At 39.5% G+C, this 22,551-nt stretch overlaps 1 protein-coding gene across 1 annotated transcript in view; it reads left to right on the top strand.

The window, feature by feature from the left end:
- Positions 1-245: 245 nt before the first annotated feature.
- The window catches only part of add1 (adducin 1 (alpha)), a 57,424-nt gene continuing 35,118 nt past the window's right edge, over positions 246-22,551 (top strand). Inside the window, 10 exon segments of the mRNA XM_057818462.1 lie at positions 246-409; positions 6,331-6,542; positions 10,867-11,029; positions 15,140-15,291; positions 15,357-15,437; positions 15,500-15,649; positions 17,430-17,573; positions 17,652-17,750; positions 21,370-21,543; positions 21,624-21,968. Of these exon segments, the coding sequence (XP_057674445.1) occupies positions 6,345-6,542; positions 10,867-11,029; positions 15,140-15,291; positions 15,357-15,437; positions 15,500-15,649; positions 17,430-17,573; positions 17,652-17,750; positions 21,370-21,543; positions 21,624-21,968 (1,506 nt within the window). The 5' untranslated portion in view covers positions 246-409; positions 6,331-6,344.

The raw sequence follows: 22,551 nt of genomic DNA on the forward strand, positions 1-22,551 counted from the left end.
CTTATTTCATCACCCTGAATCTAATTTTACAAACACGATAGGTTTATAACATTTTTCGTCCAATCAGACGCTCCGGTAATGTCACATGTTACCAACTCCTGTGAATGCTTCTTTACCTACATGCTATGAGGCGGGGCTACGATGTCATCGTCCAATCAGATGTCCCAGAAATATCACATGACTCGTCTTGACAAATAAGAAGCTGCAGTTTAAGGTTTGGCCGCACCCAAATGGCAATGGTGATAGACAGGGAGGAGCCAAATTAGAGGGACGAACAACTTAACGCGGGGGGAAGGACTAAAATTTCACCCCGTTATCGACAGATTCTGTGGGCAAAAATAGCAGAATTGCCCGCTTGACTGACTAACTTCGACTGACAACGGTTACATTTCACCTCGTCTACGAGACGGTAAGCTTTGAAGTGACGGATTTTCTGTTTGCTCTGCGCAACATGGCTCCTTGCTTATTTTGTACGTGCGCGATACGGGTACAGTGGGCGCGAGCAAGCTAACGTTGTTTTGCTAAAATGTTGGATCAATGGAGGCTGCAGGGAAGTGGGTGTGCACCTTTTTTTGCAACACTCTGGAAAAGCAATTCGCTTTACTACAAAAGTATTCGGATCACCTTTAAATGTAGGGAAATATAATCTACTTGTGTTGTTTTTAACTCATTATATCTGAAGCTAACACAGGCCTCTGAAGCGTTATTATGCATTTGTAACAGCTGTTTGGATCGGTGCCGAAAGTTTTGTCGTTTTCTGCAAGAAATATTCCTGTAATTACATGTATTTTGATCTTAACGAAGTTCTTCGTTTCAATAAGCACGTTTAGTGACTAATCAAGTTTAAAAAATCGGTTTCACCGCAATGCGTTTACAGGTGTTAAATTGCTAATAGCTCACGATTAAAATTTTAGAAAAAAAATATATCCATGATTGGTTATCAATAAAACCAGTGAGCATCCATAAAAACTGGTGATTCCATGATTTTTGCCAAGTGAACAAATAATTTGAGTGCTGTAAAATTCCAGATGTGTTTGACCATTTACATTTAACAGGTTGTTTTACTTTTGATGATTGAATTCATTTTGAAATTGTATCAGTTGTATCCTCCTTTTTAGCACTGTGAGCAAATAAGCAGGCTTTGAGTTTTTGCAGAAGTGCTTTTACTTTGAAAACAATTATCTAAAAAAAAGCCAAAATCAGTTACTAAATCTTTATGCATGGTTGTGCATTTTCTGACTGTCGATTTGATATCATGACCCATGTTTGAGTTTAGGGATTGGAATTAAATTATTATTATTATTATTATTTCAATATTATTTCTTTAATTTATTGGAAAAAAAATGTTGCATTGATTAATGCGTTAAAAATAATCCTTATTTGTATTTGGTAGCTAACATTATAGTCCTCACAATCTTCCTCCCAGTTTGTTGTTTACCTGCAATCTCCCAGCAGGCCCTCAGTGCAATATGGCGTGCAGCAGCTAGATAAATGCACAGTCGCTGTTTAACACCCTAGCACCTTACTATGTCTGTCCCTTCCTCTGCAGTCTGTCAGATAAAAGCTGTTCGGTGAAACTTACGTGCTATCCATTTGGCTGAGCTGTAGTACAAAATGCATGACATTTTATTGCATGTGTGTGTGTTTCTGTTATAAAGTGTGACTCAACGGTTGCACAGTTTACCAGTTTGACCCTATTCATACAAGACGGTGTTATTTGCAGCAGGCAGTCTGCGTCTTCACTTAGTGCTGCACCTTGTCAAACAGACAGATTGTCACAAATGCAGTCCTGTAATGTCAACCTTTGTTTCCAAAAACTGTCAGTTTAAACTGTTAGGAAGCTTGCTAATCTAATGTAGCAGTCTGAGGGCTCACTTAGTATTCCTTCCTGTTAGGGTTGTTCCGATCATGTTTTTTTGCTCCCGATCCGATCCCGATCGTTTTAGTTTGAGTATCTGCCGATCCCGATATTTCCCGATCCAATTGCTTTTTTTCGCTCCCGATTCAACTCCAATCATTCCCGATAATTTTTCCCAATCATATACATTTTGGCAATGCATTAAGAAAAAAATGAATAAAACTCGAACGAATATATACATTCAACATACAGTACATAAGTACTGTATTTGTTTATTATGACAATAAATCCTCAAGATGGCATTTACATTATTAACATTCTTTCTGTGAGAGGGATCCACGGATAGAAAGACTTGTAATTCTTAAAAGATAAATGTGACTGTATATTGTGACTAAATATTGCCATCTAGTGTATTTGTTGAGCTTTCAGTAAATGATACTGTAGCCATTTAACTGTTCTGCCCAAATGCATGATGGGAAGTGCAACCATGACTGTACCAATTGATATATCTTCTATGCGTTGGGAAATAAAATGACTAAAAATGTCTTTAAAAAAAAAAAAAAAAAAAAAACGTAAAAGACATCTTTGGGACACTGAAACAATTAAAAATAGAACGTATTTATATGTTTTCCGATAATAGGAATTATGACGTCATCCCAATAAATCCAATAATATAATTAATAGGACCGATAATACAGTATGACCTGTGCTCGCTGGCTGGGAAATCAGTTGACCATTTGCGGGGCATTGCTGCCACCTGCCGGTCAGAATAATTCACTGCATCTATAATTTGACCCACAAACTCATTCACTTTACACAGTGCTGTGTCTAGCGTTAGTATTGACAATCGTGAATGCTTTCTTACATACGTTTCCGCCTCGGAAATATATGTCTGTAAGTATTTATGTTTACTATAACATATGGATGTGCAATATATGTTTACTTTGGTGGTGAAGGGTCATATGTACAGAACTTCATAAGTTGTTGTGTTATAGAAACCAGCCAATGCTTAAGGCTAGTAGCTCAAGCTAGTGTGCTATGCTGTACATTAGGGATGTCCCGATCCAGGTTTTTGCACTTCCGATCCGATACCGATATTGTTTTGCACTTCCGATCCGATACCGATACTGGCCGATACCGATACCGACCTATCTGAGCATGTGTTAAAGTTTAAAGTTATTTAGCCTCCTTACTTAGTTGTCAGACTCATGTTGAAAACGGTTTTAGTACCCTTGATAACAACTACCCAGCTGAATTAGGTGAGTTTGAATAACACACAACGGTTGGTAACAAGAAACTGACCTGTTTATTCAGTGACAAACACAAAACATTATAAATAACAAACAGAAATGGCATAGTCAGTCAGTAAAATGTGCAAATAATATTGTAAACTGTCTTAAAAAAGCAAAACACACCAACAACCTCAGTGGAAAATCCCACAAACTCCCCGAGCTATTAGATGTTTTTAATGTTTCGTGCATTAGTTACAAAAATGGAATAAAAAGCCTCTCAGGTTTAAATAAACGACTATTTCAGTATCAAGTTAACATTTTAAAACAAGTATTTGATACACTGCCAATGGGAAAACCCATTGGCAGTGTATCAAATACTTGTTCTCCCCACTATACATATAATAGTTGTCGTGTAATGTTAGTCCTGTCAGCATGCTTGGTAGGATTTTATACTATGCAGAGAATAAACCTCATACTTTATTGAATATGGGTTCACTCACTGCCATTTGTATTGATTATTATAAGGCAAGCCATTAATCTTTTTTGTTCTACCATATTTATGTTATGAGGAATGAGTGGAAAACCTTACTATATAATGTTTACAGTGTTAGTTATAAGTTAGTAAGTTATTGAGAGGCCTTTTGGTTATTGATAGGCTTGCTGTCCTAACCTGTCTCCCAGGTTAAGAAAGTTGTTTCATGGACCAAGACCACAACAGTGAGTCTCCTGTAGCACCAAATATTTTTATCTGATGACAAAGCACAATACCTGTTGGGTTTGTTTTAGTTCAGTGCTCATTGTTCAGGAAACACATCTTCAATTATATTGACTAATTGATTGTGATTGACTCAAATTATATTTATTTGAGAAAATAAATATTGGCACTTTATTTGAAGTCAAGACTGTTCTTGTCTTTGTTTTGTTCACTATAATAATGTTCATGTCATTATGAAAATTCTGGTGAGATCAAAGACAAATCTATGTTGAATCCACCATTATTATTTTTTTTAAACCTCCAGGTGCTCAAAAACTCGGGTGAATATTCATTAAAAAAAATTATATATTTATTATCGGTTATCGGTATCGGCTTTGAGGAGCAGGAAGTTATCGATATCGATATCGGTTTCAAAAAATGGATATCGTGCACCCCTAGTTTTCGGGAGCAAATGAGTTAAACACAAAATTAGAGTCACAGATGATACAAATCTAAGTTTTAAGTGCACAAAAATGTGGTTAATTTACAAACAGAGTTTAATCAATCCTGCTAGCTAAAAACTAGAGCTGGAAGCTAATATATTTTTACTTTTACTCGGTGTTGCTTGTCAAACAGCCCAAGCAGATGAAATAAAACATATATGTTCAGTCAAACCTTTTTTTTTCTTTTGTATGTTCAGTTTCCTGTGATTTTTTTTTTTTTTTTCCCTCCCGTGTCAAGATGTCATGTGCAGACTCCACTGATGCTCTGGCTGGTGTATCAGTAGCAGCTTTTCATTACACTCGTATTTCCATTCAGCTTCTATTCAATCTAGAAATACCTGTATTTAATAATGTATGTCATAATGTATCGCTCCTATACAAGCATGTTTCGCGATGCAAGTCAGCTGTTTTTGCCTTTTTAACACCGGTTGTACTGCTGTGATCTTAGCCCACAGCTGTTCTTACATAACAGTAATCTTTACAAGACCGACCCGTTTCCATGGAGACATGTTGCATCTCCATAGCGATGACACTCTCAAATAGGACTGGAGGTATGCCATATCCCCCCTGCTCCGTCCCTGCGCCCACGTTTCGATGAGTTGTGAGATGACACATCCTGCCTGCCTCGTGGGTGGGAGGACGCTTCCTCTATATCCTGGCAGGATAGTTGCTTTCAGTTTAAATTTGGGATTTGTGCATCATTTTACTGGACTGTAACGTTAGGTGTTGGCTATTCCTTTAGCGCAGGGGTGTCCATACTTTTTCGTTGAAGGTTCACCCTGCCGCAAACAGCGATGTTGTGTGTGACACAGCATATTTTCGATGCCGAGGGGCTGTCATGACGCAACATCTTAATTTGTAGTTTGAGTAGGCAATGTTTTAGCCCATGCTAACTCATGATCATAATTATTATGTCGCATGAATAGGTGAGTTGCTTCCCATCTGCTGTTAATTAAAGATTGTTAAGGTAGACCCTTTGAATTAAAAATAAATAAATAAATAAAATGGCTGGACTTGTGTTAACATAAAATGAGTGAGTCTGGGTAGAAAGAATCACATTGTTTTAGTCCAGAGCAGCCTTGTCATAGAACATACTGTATTATTGATCTTCCGCTGTCTGACCAAGCTCATTAGCCTCGCATGCTTGCACTCGCTTAATTCAGCCAGAGTCATCGGCCAAATCACCCGCTCGCTTCACCATCTCGTTTCAGCGAGACACACCGTTGCATGCACTTTTCCGGTTTTGCTTGCCTTGTCATAATTATGTGAAACTGAACATAGAAAATCAATGGCAACCCTCTCAGGTTAGCCGTGTGACAGGCGATGCTGACTTGCTTGTGGAAACATTTTCCTGTCAGCCTTTTTTTTATGCTATCATATTTATTTGAGGACCAGGGATAGGATTTAAAGGGCTACAGCTATCTAATATTTTAGTAATCAAGTAATCGACTGAAAATTCTATCGATTAATCGGATAAAACATATCGTCATTTCCCCCAAAATCAACTTGTAAACTTTGGACGCATCTAACACGCAGCCGCACTACGACTGGTGTGCATTGACTGATTGAGACTCTAACGCCCGCGTTTCACTGCGTTCTCGCGGCGGCCACATTGTTGCGCCGTTGACGTTTCTGGGTTATACTGTCCTACCGTGTTGGTCCTCATTATAGTAGAGAAGACGGAGTAAATATAATCTACACAAAGAAACTGTAACCCAATTGACTCACAGCCTCGAAAAGTAAGGGTTATATTACGTCAGAAACTCGTTCGGTACGCGTCCGTTCCGAACCGAACACCACGTACCGAAACGGTTCAATACTATTACATGTACCGTTACACCGCTAAAAATGAGCTAATACCGTACTACGGTATGACGGAAAATTTTGTGGTTTTGAAACCGTGACGCTTTCATACCACGGTAAACCTTGAAACTGGTCCCTGGCACATGCCTACTTACAATGATTTTTAAAAAAGTAACTGTCCTACAAGTTACTCATACATTCTTTGTACTTAATACCTTATTTGTTTTTTTACTCTCGCAGGAGGCCAGGCAAGGATGAACGGTGACTCAGGTGCCGGCGTGGTGACGGCCCACCCTCCCGCCACAGCCCCACACAAAGAGCGCTACTTTGACCGGGCGGTGGATGAGAGCAGCCCCGAGTACCAGCGTGAGAGGAACATGGCGCCCGCACTGCGCCAGGACTTCAACATGATGGAGCAGAAGAAGAGGGTCTCCATGATACTGCAAAGCCCGGTGAGTAGGAGCCTAACACCATTTTTTATGACATAAAAATAAGACAAAAAATAGGTGATGAGTTGTTCCAATGCGAATTGTTTTCAATAGTCGCAGGCAAAGGTGTGACGAGTTCAAAACAAGATGGAAAAGATTTTTTGGATTAGTAGCTTATATGTTTGTTGATATTTTAGCTATGCTCACATAAAAATTAATCACATGGTGATTCCTCAATAGCACCGTGAGGATGAGGAACTGACTTCTCAGCACACAAAGACATCCACTGTTTTAATAACGGGCTATTGTGATGCGTGAAAAGCTCCTGTTGTATTTTAAAGAGCATACGACACCAGAAAAAAAGTCTTAAATGGCATTATTATGTGAATTAGAATCATATTTTGAGACGATTCGACTATATACAACAATTTAGCAAAGCGCAGATGACGAGAAATTAGTCTTTTAATCTGCCGGTTAGCCACGCCTACAATTATAGGGCTTTAGCGTCCCCAACAGGTGGATGACGTCAGCGGTAGACTAGGCTCATCGGTTTTACTATTCAGCCCATTGAGGGGGAATTGTTCAGAACGAGGAAAACGAGACGAAGAGAGCTGCAAAATGTCATTGTTTCAGTCTCTCTACTCCCAATATTTTTACAGGATATTCTTTTTATCCAAGTATTTTCCCCAATAGCTATATAAATGGCTTGAGAAGGACCAGTCAGCCCGTCGAGGGGGAACTATTCACAATGAGGAAAACGCGACGAAGAGAGCGGCAAAATGTCATTGTTTCTGTCTCTTTACTTCAATATTTTTACAGGATATTCTTTTTACCCAAGTACTTTCCCTAATTGCTAAATAAATGGCATGGTCATGACAAATAACTTGTGCTAAATGGAATATAAAATAATAAAAATCCATTTATTCAAGACGACATGGCAAAATTACTCCATAATGGTCAAAACAGTCGACTTTACCTTTACTGTCACACCTGCCGAACGATATTTTATGACACCTACATCGGACATATCTCATTTCTCTTCCCCGGCTTCGGAGAATGTAAACAGACCAGAAGGAGTGACAGCTAGCCGACATGCTAACCCGAACCGAGGGATGTTTCAAAGTCTTCGAAGTGGAAAATCACACATAACTAGCCTGGATTATTTGACATGACGACCCGGTTGTCGAGTTTCTTTGCGGATTGGCAAACCGCCCGGCGGAGAGCAATTTACAGTTCGTTCCCTGGAGGAGGGTGGCTGGAATTGTTGTGTAGCTAACGTGCTAACAGCTAACTGCTAATGAGCGTGAGGATAGCTTTTTACATGCCTATCAATGATCAAACGTAAGTAGTCCTTTATTTAAAGGAATTTTATAGTGTTTACTTTGTAATCACTGTATTCGTATTTGACATAATACAAAACAAGATGTTTACTCACTTCCTTGTAAGTCCAATGGTCCCACAGTAAATATCCACGGTGAATGGGAACCTTTTGAAACTCCAAAAAGGCACATACGCCTCTCCCGCATACAGAATGATTTTTCTGCAGCCGTTTGGCTGGCGTGATGCAAAAAATAAAAGTATTAATCCGCAAAATCAGCTGAATCCTTCGTCCTCATACACAACAGTACACTGTAGCGTGAAGAGGACGTCTTCTACCGTACACGTCACAGCGCCCTCCTCCTCAATGCGAGACCGAAGCCGGAAGTCACTCATTTTCCTGGCGCGGGATTCAAAAAACTAAATAAATATAGCGATCGCTTTCACACACATCCAAGCGGTCCATATCATTCAGGAGCATAAAATACCGCATGTATTATGAAATAAACATGCTTTTTCGTGTCACAAGCACTTTAATGAATCCCAAATGTGGCACAGTTAAACCTCAATGTAACAGACTGATAAGGTCAAGGGGTTATGTTTTTTTTTTTTTGTTTTTTTTTTTTTTTTTGGTTAATCGTTGTTTTCATCGAAGCACTTTGTTTTGTGGCCAAAACTCAATATAGCAATGCGAAAATATATCGAAAAGGTGATATTTTGCGATACTTTGTAGTAGAGATGTCCCAATCCGATATTTGGATCGGATCGGACGCCGATATGTGCAAAAAAATGTGCATCGGATCGGAACACGGAAAAAATTCCGATCCAGACTTCCGATCCATTTTTTTTTTTTTTTTTTAAAGTCTGGTCCGGGTTTTCCAGCGCACCGATTTACATAATCCATTCCAGTTTTTGCTTCGGTTTCCCTAAAATCCGATCCGCATTTTACGGCACACCTTCAACACACCACATTTACATTACCGTCTCCCAGTTTACCGAGAGACTTTATCGGTAAAAATGTCAGCTGTGTGGGATCATTTCACCTTAAAGGACGACAAAGACGAAGAGGCAGAGTGCAACATATGCCACAATAAAGTCAAGCGTAGTAGAAAATACCACCACAAACAATATGAGGAATATGTTAAGAAAACCGAAGACAAAAAGAAAGGTCCTACGCAACTAACACTGGCAGAAACTTTTGCTATGCGTGACAAACTGGCACTCGACAGTCCCAAAGCCCAGGGAATAACAAGAGTCATTGCCGAAAAATTCATTCTGGATGACGAGCCATTATCTCATGTGAGTAAAGATGCACCATCCAACACTTAGAACCACAGTACAACATGCCCAGCCGTCATTACATCCTTGAGCGATTCGGCCGTGGAAGATTCGAGAACGATTCACAAACATACAAATTCCGATTATTGAAATATGTCAAGTAAAGCAGAACTAATACACAGCGCGGTCTTCGGGACGCAATGAAAAACTGACCGCATTGTGTCCTGAAAGTAAGCATAATGCTTGTCATAGACCCGGGTAATGCCAATGCTCAACTCACGGCTTTAGCTCAACTCATGCCGCTGGATAAAAAACACAAGAATACCTGACTGCTGCTGACAGCCGATACAAACTACGTCAACGTCGCTTTACTGGAGATAGTAGATATCATATGTATATAGAACTAGATGCTACACGACAGACTCGACTGCGTTAGCAACATTGAAGTATTGAAAACCAGATGCGTTTGTAAACAGCCGCCATCTTAAAGCAGAAGACTTCCCTAGTAGGCTGTTGTGAACCTTCCAAGCGAACCTAATTAACTTTTTATCTAAAATACTCCTAAATCGGCAAAATCTTGACTTGAATCTATCTTTAAAACAGTTTTAAAATACTCCTAAATCGGCAAAATCTTGACTTGAATCTATCTTTAAAACAGTTTTAAAACTTTCACATGTCGAAAGTAGACAGAAGGGAAATTATGGAATATCGGGAGCAATTTTAACAACTTTAACTGTTGATTCGCAAAATTAAATGAATTGAATGTAGTTTAAAGCTGCTGATACAGAATGGGGACTTGAGTATTTTATTTACTGTTTTAAAATGTTAACTTGATACTGAAATAGTCGTTTATTTAAACCTGAGGAACTTTTTATACAATTTTTGTAACTAATGCACAAAACATTAAAAGCATCTAATAGCTTGGGGGATTTGTGGGATTTTTCACTGAGGTTGTTGGTGTGTTTTGCTTTTTTAAGACAGTTTACAATATTATTTGCACGTTTTACTGACTGACCAGGCCATTTCTGTTTGTTATATATAATGTTTTGTGTTTGTCACTGAATAAACAGGTCAGTTTCTTGTTACCAACCATTGTGTGTTATTCAAACTCACCTAATTCAGCTGACTAGTTGTTATCAAGAGTACTAAAACCTTTTTCAACATGAGTCTGACAACTAAGTAAGTAGGCTAAATAACTTTAAACTTTAACACATGCTCAGATAGGTCGGTATCAGTATCGGCCTGTATCGGTATCGGATCGGAAGTGCAAAACAATATCGGTATTGGATCGGAAGTGCAAAAACCTGGATCGGGACATCCCTACTTTGTAGCCCAAAAGGTTATTGATATGCTTCCGCCAAGAATCGATACATCGTTTTAAAATGGTGTACCTGTTTAATATAAAAAGGAACCAACAGGTGGAATTGGAATTGGAACTGGAATCGTTCAATTTCAAACGATGCCCAACCCTACCCATCAATGTCCCAAAATCAACGGGGAGTGACGTGAAAAGCCCCTAAATGAACTCATTGCCTGGCATTGGCTCCCACTGACAGCTGTAAATGTCCAATCCGTTTGAACTGCCTCCCAGTTCAAACGGAATGGACGTCTACTAGTGATAAATTCATTCCAATTCACTGCAAAAGGCTGAAAAAAGCTTGTTTTTCCCCATATAAAATCAACATTTTTTTTGTCTTGACTAAGCATAGCAGCGATGGTGCAATACTGTTTTACCAACGGTTTCACTTTGTAGGTGTTCTGTGACGAGCTGGAATCCATGATCCAAGATCAGCTTAAAAAGGGCAAGACGCCCACCAGCCTGCTGGCGCTGCAGCAGATTGCTGACTTCATGACCACAAGCTTGCCTTCCATGTATCCAGCTGCGCCGCAGGGGGGAATGGCAGCTCTCAACATGAGTAAGTCTGTATTTTCTGATCCTTTGCTTCTTTCACCCACGTTATTATTTTCACACTTAAACTCCAAATCATTCTATGTTTACCAGTATTTACACTTTTTTTTTTTTTTTTTCTCATCCAAGTTTAACGTTGAACTGCAACAAATGAGGGATCGTTTGTTTTATGAAATTGGCTAGTACCCATTCTTGTTATTTGCTTTTTCCTGCAATAACATTCATGTTGGTTGTGATTAGAGGCTGGACAAAAAGTTTGATTTATGATTTTTTTTTTTTTTTTTTTTCAGATTTTTTTCTGTCCTCTAATTTTTTAATGAAACAATAAGAACAAAAGGCAGTGAAAGCTCAAAACATGTTAAATATATGTATTTTTATTGAACAAAAGCACGTACAGTGTAAATCTCTCACCCTATTTTTACTGCAAGCCCACTAAGACAGTATTTGCTCCTTGAAAAAACACACTTTTTCTCATGGAATAATCCATTGAATAAATGGTTGTTAGACTTTCTTTCTAGCAAAAAACAACAATAAACACTCGAATTAATTAAAAAAAAAAAAAAATCAATTAATCGCTCTGGCTTTGTTGTCACAGTTCAGTACGGGGGTGACAGTTCGGTACAGCTTTGGTACATCAGGAAAAACAACAAAACTTTTTTTTTATAATAGAATTTGAAAGTTAAACTTTAACTTTCTACTTGCTAAAACTAAAATGAAGCTCTTTCTTCGGTCCAAAATACTATACCATTTTTCAGAGGATCGGAACGGGTGAAAAGGATCGGGTTTCAAATTTTTTTCCCCCGGAATTGGATTAGGACTCTGAATCGGCAGATTCTCAAAATCATGTGACTAGGACTCTGGTGCCAAAAATATCAGATGGGATAGTTTCAACTCTGTACATTCGCCTTAACTTTCCTAGTAGTAATCAATAATGACTGCTTCTTCGTCAGTTTTGGTTTGTCTTCTTTTTCCCCATAATGTTGTTTGTTGGTTTCGGCGCATTACCTCTACCCCCCCCCCCCCCCCCACCCCCCACCCCATGGATTGGAGGAGGACTGACTCTGATATGGATTCAATTTTATTTTTTTTTTTTTGCACGAACGTATTTGCTGTCTGTGTGCATTGAGCTAACCCTGGGCGATTAAAAAAAAAATCATAATAATAAATAGAAAAAATAATTTTTGTCGCATAATTTTTGCCAACAGAAAAAAAAAAGTTGATAAGTCGATTTAAACTGTAATTACACCACGCGAACACCGGAGAAGGGGGGCACTGTTGTAATGTGAACTCTAGCTCTAAGTGAGTTCTCAGTACTGGAGGGGACATTCCCTGTCACGGAGCAGCATTAAAGCCTGATACTCTGGACAGACTTATTTTTCCTGGCCCGTAACTTTTAAACCAACGGCTGTCTTGTTTGTTTATCTGTCACATTTTTTAAACTGAACATTTTTACTGTCTATTTATTAGAGGTGCACGATAATTATCGGTCCGATAATTATCGATCCGATAATAGGAATTATGACGTCATCCCAATAAATCCGATAACATAATTTATTTTCGGCCCTATTAATAATATTTTTGGCACAGTGTCGGATTGGGATTTGTGCGTATGTTTCCACTCCTGTTTTTCCAGTATGCAAAGTTTTGTTACTGTCTTTGTTTTGTTCATTGTAATAATGTTCATGTCATCATGAAAATTCTGGTTCGGTCAAAGGCAAATCTAAGCTGAATCAACCACTAGTATTTTTTACCTACAGGTTTTCAAAAACTCAGGTGAATATACATTGAAAAATTATACAGTGATACCTCAGCTCACGAACATAATTGGTTCCCAGAAAATGTGTGTAAGGCGAAAAGTTCGTCTTCCGAACATTTATTTCCCATAAGAAACCATTAAAATGAGAATAATCCGTTCCCAGGTCCCCATAAAACATAAATTTCTACTAAATAAGCCTTAAAACTACACAAAAATATACCTTATTTTCTTTAATGGCTTAACACTAGCCTGTGTTGGGGTCTTTTTCGGTCCCATAATAGCAAAAGTACACTCAATATGGTCCAAAATATCTATCAAACACAAACCACGTCCGCACTCAACGAAAGGGAGGGGACGAACTGGGACGCCGTGAGCGTGCGTCAGCTTCTCGTGGCGCTGTTCGACCGCGTGGTTTGGTTCGTCCGCCGAAAACTAGTTCGTCAGCAGAGACTATATGCTCGCAAATTTAATGTTCTTGAGGCGAAAAGTTCGTGGTATGTAGCGGCAAAGGGGGTGTGAGACATCAATACAACCGTTATGTGCCAAGATAACAAATATTGATTAAGTTAACAAAAAAATCAATCACATTAATTAGCAATTATCGAAAATAGATCGAAAATGACGAACATTTCCGAAAGTGTTCCGGAAACAGCCGAATGGGGTGGAGACGTCACGACAAGTGATTGACAGTCGAGGCGGAGCCAGGTGCCATTGTTTTTTAAGGACGAGAGAGTAGCGTTGGGGTTTGTTTGACCAAAACATCACAAAAATGGTTCAAAACTGCTGTGCTATGTGGTGTACAAATAGTTATTTATCGGAATATAGTATCCATGAGTTCCTAAACGCGAAAAAAAAAGCTGGACTACACAGACAATTGGTAAAGTTCGTCCATGCAAAGATGGCTAATTTTCTAGATACAGCCTCCGGCACGCTTTTCTGTGGTGCACATTTTCCACCTGAAAGCTTCTCGAACTATGGACAAGTGAAGATTGCTGCTCAAAGGAGATGCGGTGCCGACCATACACGCACACCCACCTAAATGTCCCGAGATATCAAGAAAGAGGACGATGACTAGCAAAGGAGGCTAAGGCTAAGCAAAGGAGGGGAGCAGCCAAGCTCGAAATGGCCAGAGTGAGTACTCTTTTATAATAAAAAAATGTCACGCATTGGATACAGGACTGGACACATGTATAAATTATCGTTCGTAAAATATATAGAACAAATCCTCTGATCCCATTCATATTTGTGTCTGTTGGCAGAGCGAAAAGCTATGATAGCGCAATAAATGATAATTATTCTATCCATTCCTTTATTTTGCAGTCACGGTGTATCAGCTTCACAAAAAGAAATGCAAAACAAATCATTGGTGTTTCCCACACGATCTGCTGCCGATGTTTCATCAGTGTCATTGCTCCCCTCAATGACAGTTTCATTATGCTGCATTGGCGTTCGTTTGGGCTCAAATTGGTAACCTAAAACACCGATTAAATCTTCGTAACTCTCCTCGTCACCATTAGATGAACATTCGTTACGTCCTTCTACGTCGGATTCGTCGCTGAAACTAGAAACGAAATTGTCTGCCATCATCGCCGCCATTCAGTATTAAAGCACTGAGCCTTGTTCTTGTTGAAGAAACACCCCTCACTGTCAATTCTGAATTGTCTTTTATTGACAACGAGGGGTGTTTCTTCATGAGGGAACCTGGAATATGTGCAGGACGAACACAATGCATCAGCATAAACAGCTCAAAACACCCCTAATTCTCCCCTCACTAGAAGGAATTATATTGATGCAGACAGGCGCTGCCCCCCTAGTGGCCGGTGGCACTCTCTTCACTTGTCGTGACGTCACGCACACAATCTGCCAGATCTCGGGCGTCGGTCGTTTTAGCTTGACAATCGAGCCAAATTTCTCTCATTTTCTTGTGTGTAATTACACGAAATGGCATGATATGAATACAAAAGGCATGCGTTTATGGATAAATGATGGATGGAATATTAAAATTTTCCCAGGGCACTACATACCCTTTAAGCGTTCGTGAGCTGAGGTATCACTGTATATATATTATCGGTTATCATATCGGTATCGGCCGTGAGGAGCAGGAAGTTATCGATATCGGTATCGGCTTCAAAAAATGAATATTGTGCACCCCTACTATTTATTTTGTTGACATTGTCAGACACCTTAAGACTGTGCACAAAAGGCTTTAACATGTTGCTAAGTGTAAATTAAAATTAGTTTGTCTCTTTATGGTTATTTAATATTGGGGGTATTACATGTCTACCTCGGATTGTACCATAACACTCTTAACTATTCAGTGTTTATGGCTATGCCCCTCCAACTATTAACCCCTTCTTTCAGGTTTGGGTATGGTGACTCCAGTGAACGATTTGCGCGGTTCGGATTCCATCTCTTATGACAAAGGCGAGAAGCTTCTCAGATGCAAGCTAGCGGCCTTCTACCGGCTCACCGACCTGCTCGGGTGGTCGCAACTTATCTACAACCATCTCACTGTAAGATTATCAAGAAGAATGAGTGTACTATATGTAAGGGGACTTACATACCCCGTTTGTTGCAGGTAAGAGTGAGCTCAGACCAAGAGCGTTTCCTTATTGTCCCTTTCGGGCTCCTGTACAGTGAAGTAACTGCATCCAGCCTGGTGAGTCCGTATGACTGTTTCTTCTGCTTTGTGCTGTATATATTAAATCTTATGTCATTCAGGTGAAGGTCGACCTCTCGGGTGACATTGTGGATCGAGGAAGCACCAACCTCGGCATCAACGGGGCTGGCTTCAACCTGCACTCCGCCATTTATGCCACACGGCCAGACGTCAAGTGCATCGTCCATATACATACAGCTGCAGGCGCAGCAGTAAGTCTATTGGGGCTGCAGCTATCGATTATTTAAGCAATCGGTTAATCTATCAATTAATTAGTTCGAATAGTCGAGTATTAGGATTAGGAATATCTAATGCGTTGCAGAATAAATTTTAGGAGATGTAAAACAAAAGCTTGCTAAGATTGAACTTTCATAAGAGCATTAAATGCGAATACAAAATAAAATTCCATAGTGTTTTTGTCAAACGATGCAGAATCGCACTTTCATTTTGCAAGAGAAATACATGCATTCAAAAATGAAATATCTGAGCCAAGTCTCGAATAGTAATAAAAAAATAGATAAATGAGGATCGAAGTACAACAAAAGAACAATTGGCTAACTTGCACTGAAAAAGTTTGCTAGCTTAAATGCTGTGAAATGATAACTTTTTTTTTTTACAATGCCGTTAACAAATCGTTCAAACACATATTCGCACAACTAACTCTGAAATATACTCCTAACTAAATAATTAATGCATAAACAAACTTATTGGCTAAAAACAGAAATTTACTTAAGCCTCATGTTGTCCTTAACAGGGAGCGGCTGCATTCAGCCATGTTAGACGAGTTATGGCACATCAACTGTTGCCACGAGAGGGCAGTGTATTCACCTAAATCTACAAAAAAAATAAATAAATGCAAACTCTTTCAAAACAAACCATTACAACGCCACTCTAATTAACTCATTCACTCCCAGCCATTTTCACCAGAGCAAGGCCCTTCGCTCCCGGCCGTTTTACTGGATTTTGACTGATTGTGCAAGGCCCACAGAAAATTCTGTTCTATTGCTATATAAACATGGAACCCTTCAAAAGAAAGATTAGACTCTCTTCTTTCAGCAGGAAAAAAAAGGTAGTTCATATCATTTTCCATTCTTTAGAAATCAGCATTAGAAAATAGCTTAGTTTGAGCAATTTTCCAATTTCTGATGAAAAAACAGAAATTGAGCTTTTTGTGAAAGCATACATTTCAAACATAATTTTGACTTAAACGCAGCTATTTTTTGCTTTAGTTACATCCCAAACATCTGAATAATGTTTTCCTTTTACAAAATATCATAAAGAACAAGACAAATAGAGCTTTTGATAGCAAAGTAACAATTTATTTACATATAACTAACTGAGAGATGACGCTGTTGTCGCCGAGTCGACGCTGTTGTCGCTGCGACAGCTGAGTAAACTTTTCCCACGTCCAGCGCCTGGCATCCTGGGCGTCCTCTCGGCTGTTCTGCTCGGTCGTCTGCCGCCTGGCATCATTCCGCCAGCGCTCCGACCGTGCGGCCTGGCCGTTCGTTGCTGTTGAATCGGGTTGCGGGTCCTACCAAATGCGCTCCTGCCCACCAGTGGCCAGTTTTATTGCTTTAAAATAGATTTTCAGCTTTGTGCTATGGAGCTCAGTTGAATCAGGACGCAGAGATGTCTTTTATGGAAAAAAAACAAAAAAAACGTAAAAGACGTATATAAATACATCTTTGGGACACTGAAACAATTAAAAAGAGAACTTATTTATACGTTTTTCGGAGCAAATGAGTTAAACAAATTCTCAAACTCTCGCTTTTTTTTTCTATTCGAATTACTTGAGTTAATTGATTAAGCGCTGCAGCACTAAAGTCTATAAATCAACACAGTGCAAATGTTTATTTTTGGAGTCTTGATGTGATGCTGGCCAAAAGTTTTTCTGGCCAGAAGGGATTTTCTTATCATAATTCTTCTATTCCTGCCATTTTGATATTCTTGTCAGCTCAATGTAAGCTTCTTATTTAAATCCAATTCCAGGTGTCTGCTATGAAATGCGGACTTCTACCCATTTCGCCCGAGGCACTTGCCCTTGGTGAGGTGGCTTACCATGATTACAAAGGCATACTGGTGGATGAGGAGGAACGCGTCATCATCCAGAAGAATTTGGGCAAAAACGCTAAGGTGCAATTTGTGTGCATTTATGTGTATTATTCTGTAGGTTTCATTTCAAGACACTTTCATGTCCTTGCGTTATTTCAGGTGCTCATTTTGAGGAACCATGGTTTGGTGGCTGTGGGCGAAACTGTGGAGGAGGCATTCTATTACATCCACAACTTGGTCAACGCCTGTGAAATTCAGGTGAGGTTTTTTTCCTCCGGTTTATTTCCATTTTTCCCAAGATTTTGGTTGTGTTTTATTAGTGGCAGTGGATTTCTATTGTTTACGGTGGCGTTTACCATTGGTTTTGGATTAGTTTAAGTGGTTCTGGTCATTTCTATTGTGCGAGGTGGAGACATTCATGACTAAATAGCGGAAATGTGGTATTCATCAGGACGTGCATCGGGTTTCTGTGGACCTTTTTTGGTTCTGGATTTCTGTTTATTTGCATTTTACAACAACTTGGTTATCATGACTCATTGGTATGAGTGGCATTAATGCACAAATGAACTGACAAATAAAGATGATTTCTTCATATTGTCGCAATTTCATAAAAATGAAAATTCTCTTTTGTGGTTTAAGTGATAGTTTTAACTCTTTGACTGCCATTGACGTCGATAAACATCCATTGGTGTAGCTCTTTTCATCCTTAAAATTAATTTGCTTTGGTAGACATTAAGTGTGAATATATTAATATTCATTCTCTGCCAACCCTCCAAGTTCAAATTGATTGGATGTTTATCGCCGTCATTGAAAGCCAAGAAACTATAGTTCTAGCTAGCTATCATCATTGCGGTTAACGCACACCTAATTATAAGATGCACGCACTAAATTTAAAAATAAAAAGAAGGACACAGTATTTGATCAGATATAAGCCGCACTAGACTGGTTGCGGATTAATGCTCAAAACTTTAGGTATTCATTTTGTACTACATTGTCATTCTCGTGAATAGTATTAAAATTGGATATATACAACACAGTCTTTTGTATATACAGGGGGGCAAATAAGTATTTAGTCAACCACTAGTTGTGCAAGTTCTCCCACTTGAAAATATTAGAGAGGCCTGTAATTGTCAACATTGGTAAACCTCAACCATGAGAGACAGAATGTGGAAAAAAACAGAAAATCACATTGTTTGATTTTTAAAGAATTTATTTGCAAATCATGGTGGAAAATAAGTATTTGGTCAATACCAAAAGTTCATCTCAGTACTTTGTTATGTACCCTTTGTTGGCAATAACGGAGGCCAAACGTTTTCTGTAACTCTTCACAAGCTTTTCACACACTGTTGCTGGTATTTTGGCCCATTCCTCCATGCAGATCTCCTCTAGAGCAGTGATGTTTTGGGGCTGTCGTTGGGCAACACGGACTTTCAACTCCCTCCACAGATTTTCTATGGGGTTGAGATCTGGATACTGGCTAGGCCACTCCAGGACCTTGAAATGCTTCTTACGAAGCCACTCCTTTGTTGCCCTGTCTGTGTGTTTGGGATCATTATCATGCTGAAAGACCCAGCCACGTCTCATCTTCAATGCACTTGCTGATGGAAGGAGATTTTCACTCAAAATCTCTTGATACTTGGCCCCATTCATTCTTTCCTTTACACAAATCAGTTGTCCTGGTCCCTTTGCAGAAAAACAGCCCCAAAGCATGATGTTTCCACCTCCATGCTTCACAATGGGTATGGTGTTCTTCGGATGCAATTCAGTATTCTTTCTCCTCCAAACACGAGAACCTGTGTTTCTACCAAAAAGTTCTATTTTGGTTTCATCTGACCATAACACATTCTTCCAGTCCTCTTCTGGATCATCCAAATGCTCTCTAGCGAACCGCAGACGGGCCTGGACGTGTACTGGCTTCAGCAGGGGGACACGTCTGGCATTGCAGGATTTGAGTCCCTGGTGGCGCATTGTGTTACTGATAGTAGCCTTTGTTACTGTGGTCCCAGCTCTCTGTAGGTCATTCACTAGTTCCCCCCGTGTGGTTCTGGGATTTTTGCTCACCGTTCTTGTTACCATTTTGACGCCACGGGGTGAGATCTTGCATAGAGCTCCAGATCGAGGGAGATTATCAGTGGTCTTGTATGTCTTCCATTTTCTAATAATTGCTCCCACAGTTTATTTCTTTACACCAAGCGTTTTACCTATTGCAGATTCAGTCTTCCCAGCCTGGTGCAGGTCTTAAATTTTGTCACTGGTGTCCTTCGACAGCTCTTTGGTCTTGGCCATAGTGGAGTTTGGATTGTGACTGACTGAGGTTGTGGACAGCTGTCTTTTATACCGATAATGAGTTAACACAGGTGCCATTAATACAGGTAACAAGTGGAGCCTCGTTAGACTTCGTAAGTAGAAGTTAGACCTCTTTGACAGCCAGAAATCTTGCTTGTTTGTAGGTGACCAAATACTTATTTTCCACTCTAATTTGCAAATAAATTATTTAAAAATCAAACAATGAGATTTTCCGTGTTTTTTTTTCCACATTGTCTCTCATGGTTGAGGTTTACCCATGTTGACAATTACAGGCCTCTCTCATCTTTTCAAGTAGGAGAACTTGCACAATTGGTGATTGACTAAATACCTATTTGCTCCACTGTACATGTGTTGACAAGTACAAACACACAGTGTGTTTGTACTTGTCAACACATGTAGTGGATTAAATACTATTTAGAAGAGTGAAACGGACATTACAGTGATATGTCTTGCATACCCATTAGGTGTGTGACGATATATCAAAAAGGAGTAACTGCTTTTTTTTTCTTTTTCTTTTTTTAAACAATGGTATTTTTTTTCTCTCAGCACAAACGTATCTGTATGGACTGTTGTTATAATGACACTGCACAACAACCCATTACAGAAATACAAAAAAAAATCATTGAATTCCGGCGAGAGAAAAAAAAAGAAGCATTATTCGTCCAAGAAGAATGAGTGCCCTGCAGTGGAGAAAATAGTTCCTAGCTTGAATAGTGAATACTGTACTGTCATAGTTACTAATATGAAATTAATAGAATCATATCTCTGGTTTTCCGTGGTCAATCGGTTCCAAACAAAAACTGGGAAAGAGGTTTAAATCCACGCTTTCGATTCATGTTTAGGGCAGCGTCCTATGTCAAATACTTGATTTTTTACAGTGCTTTAAAGACACGACATGATTGAACAGGCCGGCATGACCATAGAACAGCAAGCTTGCATCAAGTTGGTGTAATGGAGTCATGTGATTATTGTTGCGACGTCTCATTGGTGAACTTTGTAGAGCTACTCTTGGCGTCGCTGGCAAAGAATAATACATCTAATACGTACAATAAAGAGGAAAAATGTAACGAATCTTGTGTAGCCCAAAGTAGTGGAGTTAGTTTCTTCACAAATCTACTCAAGTAAAAGTAAAAAGTATGGCTTAGTAAAACTATTCTTAGAAGTACATTTTTCTCAGAAAGTTACTCAAGTAAATGTAACGGAATACATGTAATGCGCTACTACCCACCTCTGCCAACAGGTTGCTCCCAAAATCTTCCATTAGAATAGTTTCTACATTAATTCACTGGCTACCATTGACGGCGCTAGAGATCCCATTTATTTTGACTGGATTGGACGTCTAGCGGCGTCAATGGCACTGAAACTGAAGTTGATCCGTAAGCACCCCAAAACCTACGTGAAGTGACCATAAATGACTCTTGTATCGATAATTGTTGTATCGCCATATCGTACGATCATCGTTATCATGAGCCTTGTATCAAAAAACATATCGTATCATGAGGTACTTACAGGCTCCCAATAACTCCCAATAGTGGTCATATTCTGTGTCATGATTCGTTTATTTTTCCAGGTGCGAACACTGGCCAGTGCTGGAGGCCCAGATAACCTGGTGATGCTCGACCCGGGCAAGTACAAGTCCCGTCCTCGCGTTCCCGAGCCTGCCGGCGACGGGTCCTCGGCCCAACCCAAGTGGCTAGTAGGGGAGCAAGAGTTTGAGGCTCTCATGCGAATGCTCGACAACCTGGTACGTCAACTTGAGATGTGGCAGGTTTGATTTTTTTTTAAAGGATAAACACTCATACTCTATTGTTTGGTCCCTATCAGGGCTATAGAACCGGGTACCCCTACCGTTGTCCGGCATTGCGAGACAAAGGTAAAAAGTACAGTGACGTGGAGAACGCTCACTCCGCTGGTTACTCTTACGGCGAGGACAGCGACTCGGGCGCTCGCTCCCCAATGAAACACAGCTTCCAGCGCGGCCAGCGCGACAGGACCCGCTGGCTTAATGCCAGCGGTCGGCCTGACGAACCAGGCGAAGACGGACCCGATGGCGGCAGCCCCAAGTCGAAGCCTAAGGTGTGGACGAACATAACACATGATCACGTCAAACCCTTGCTGCAGTCGCTCTCGTCTGGTGTCTGCGTGCCAAGCTGTATAACCAACTGCTTGGTCTGTGCCTACCTTATTGTTCATAGTATTACCTATGTGTGTGTATCTATAACTATGTTGCCGAGGTAGCTGGTCAGCATCTTGTTCTGGCTGAGAGGAGAAAATCCTATTGCCTTTTATTGCAGACTAAAAAAAACATGACCATTGTTTAAAACAAAAAAAAAAGCAAACAAGAAAATTAGGGCTGTCAAACAATTAAAATTTTTAATCGAGTTAATTACAGCTTAAAAATTAATTAATCGCAATTATTCACAATTGATCGCAATTAATCGCAATTCAAACCATCTATAAAATATGCCATATTTTTCTGTAAATTATTGTTGGAATGGAAAGATAAGACACAAGATGGATATATACAACATACGTTACATAGGGACTGTATTTATTTATCATAACAATAAATCAACAAGATGGCATTAACATTCTGTTAAAGCGATCCATGGATAGAAAGACTTGTAGTTCTTAAAAGATAAATGTTAGTACAAGTTATAGAAATTTTATATTAAAACCCCTCTTAATGTTTTCATTTTAATAAAATTTGTAAAAATTTCAATAAAAAAATAAACTAGTAGCCCGCCATTGT

The sequence above is a fragment of the Corythoichthys intestinalis genome, chromosome 17 (genome assembly GCF_030265065.1).
Source record: "Corythoichthys intestinalis isolate RoL2023-P3 chromosome 17, ASM3026506v1, whole genome shotgun sequence".
Taxonomy (NCBI): domain Eukaryota; kingdom Metazoa; phylum Chordata; class Actinopteri; order Syngnathiformes; family Syngnathidae; genus Corythoichthys; species Corythoichthys intestinalis.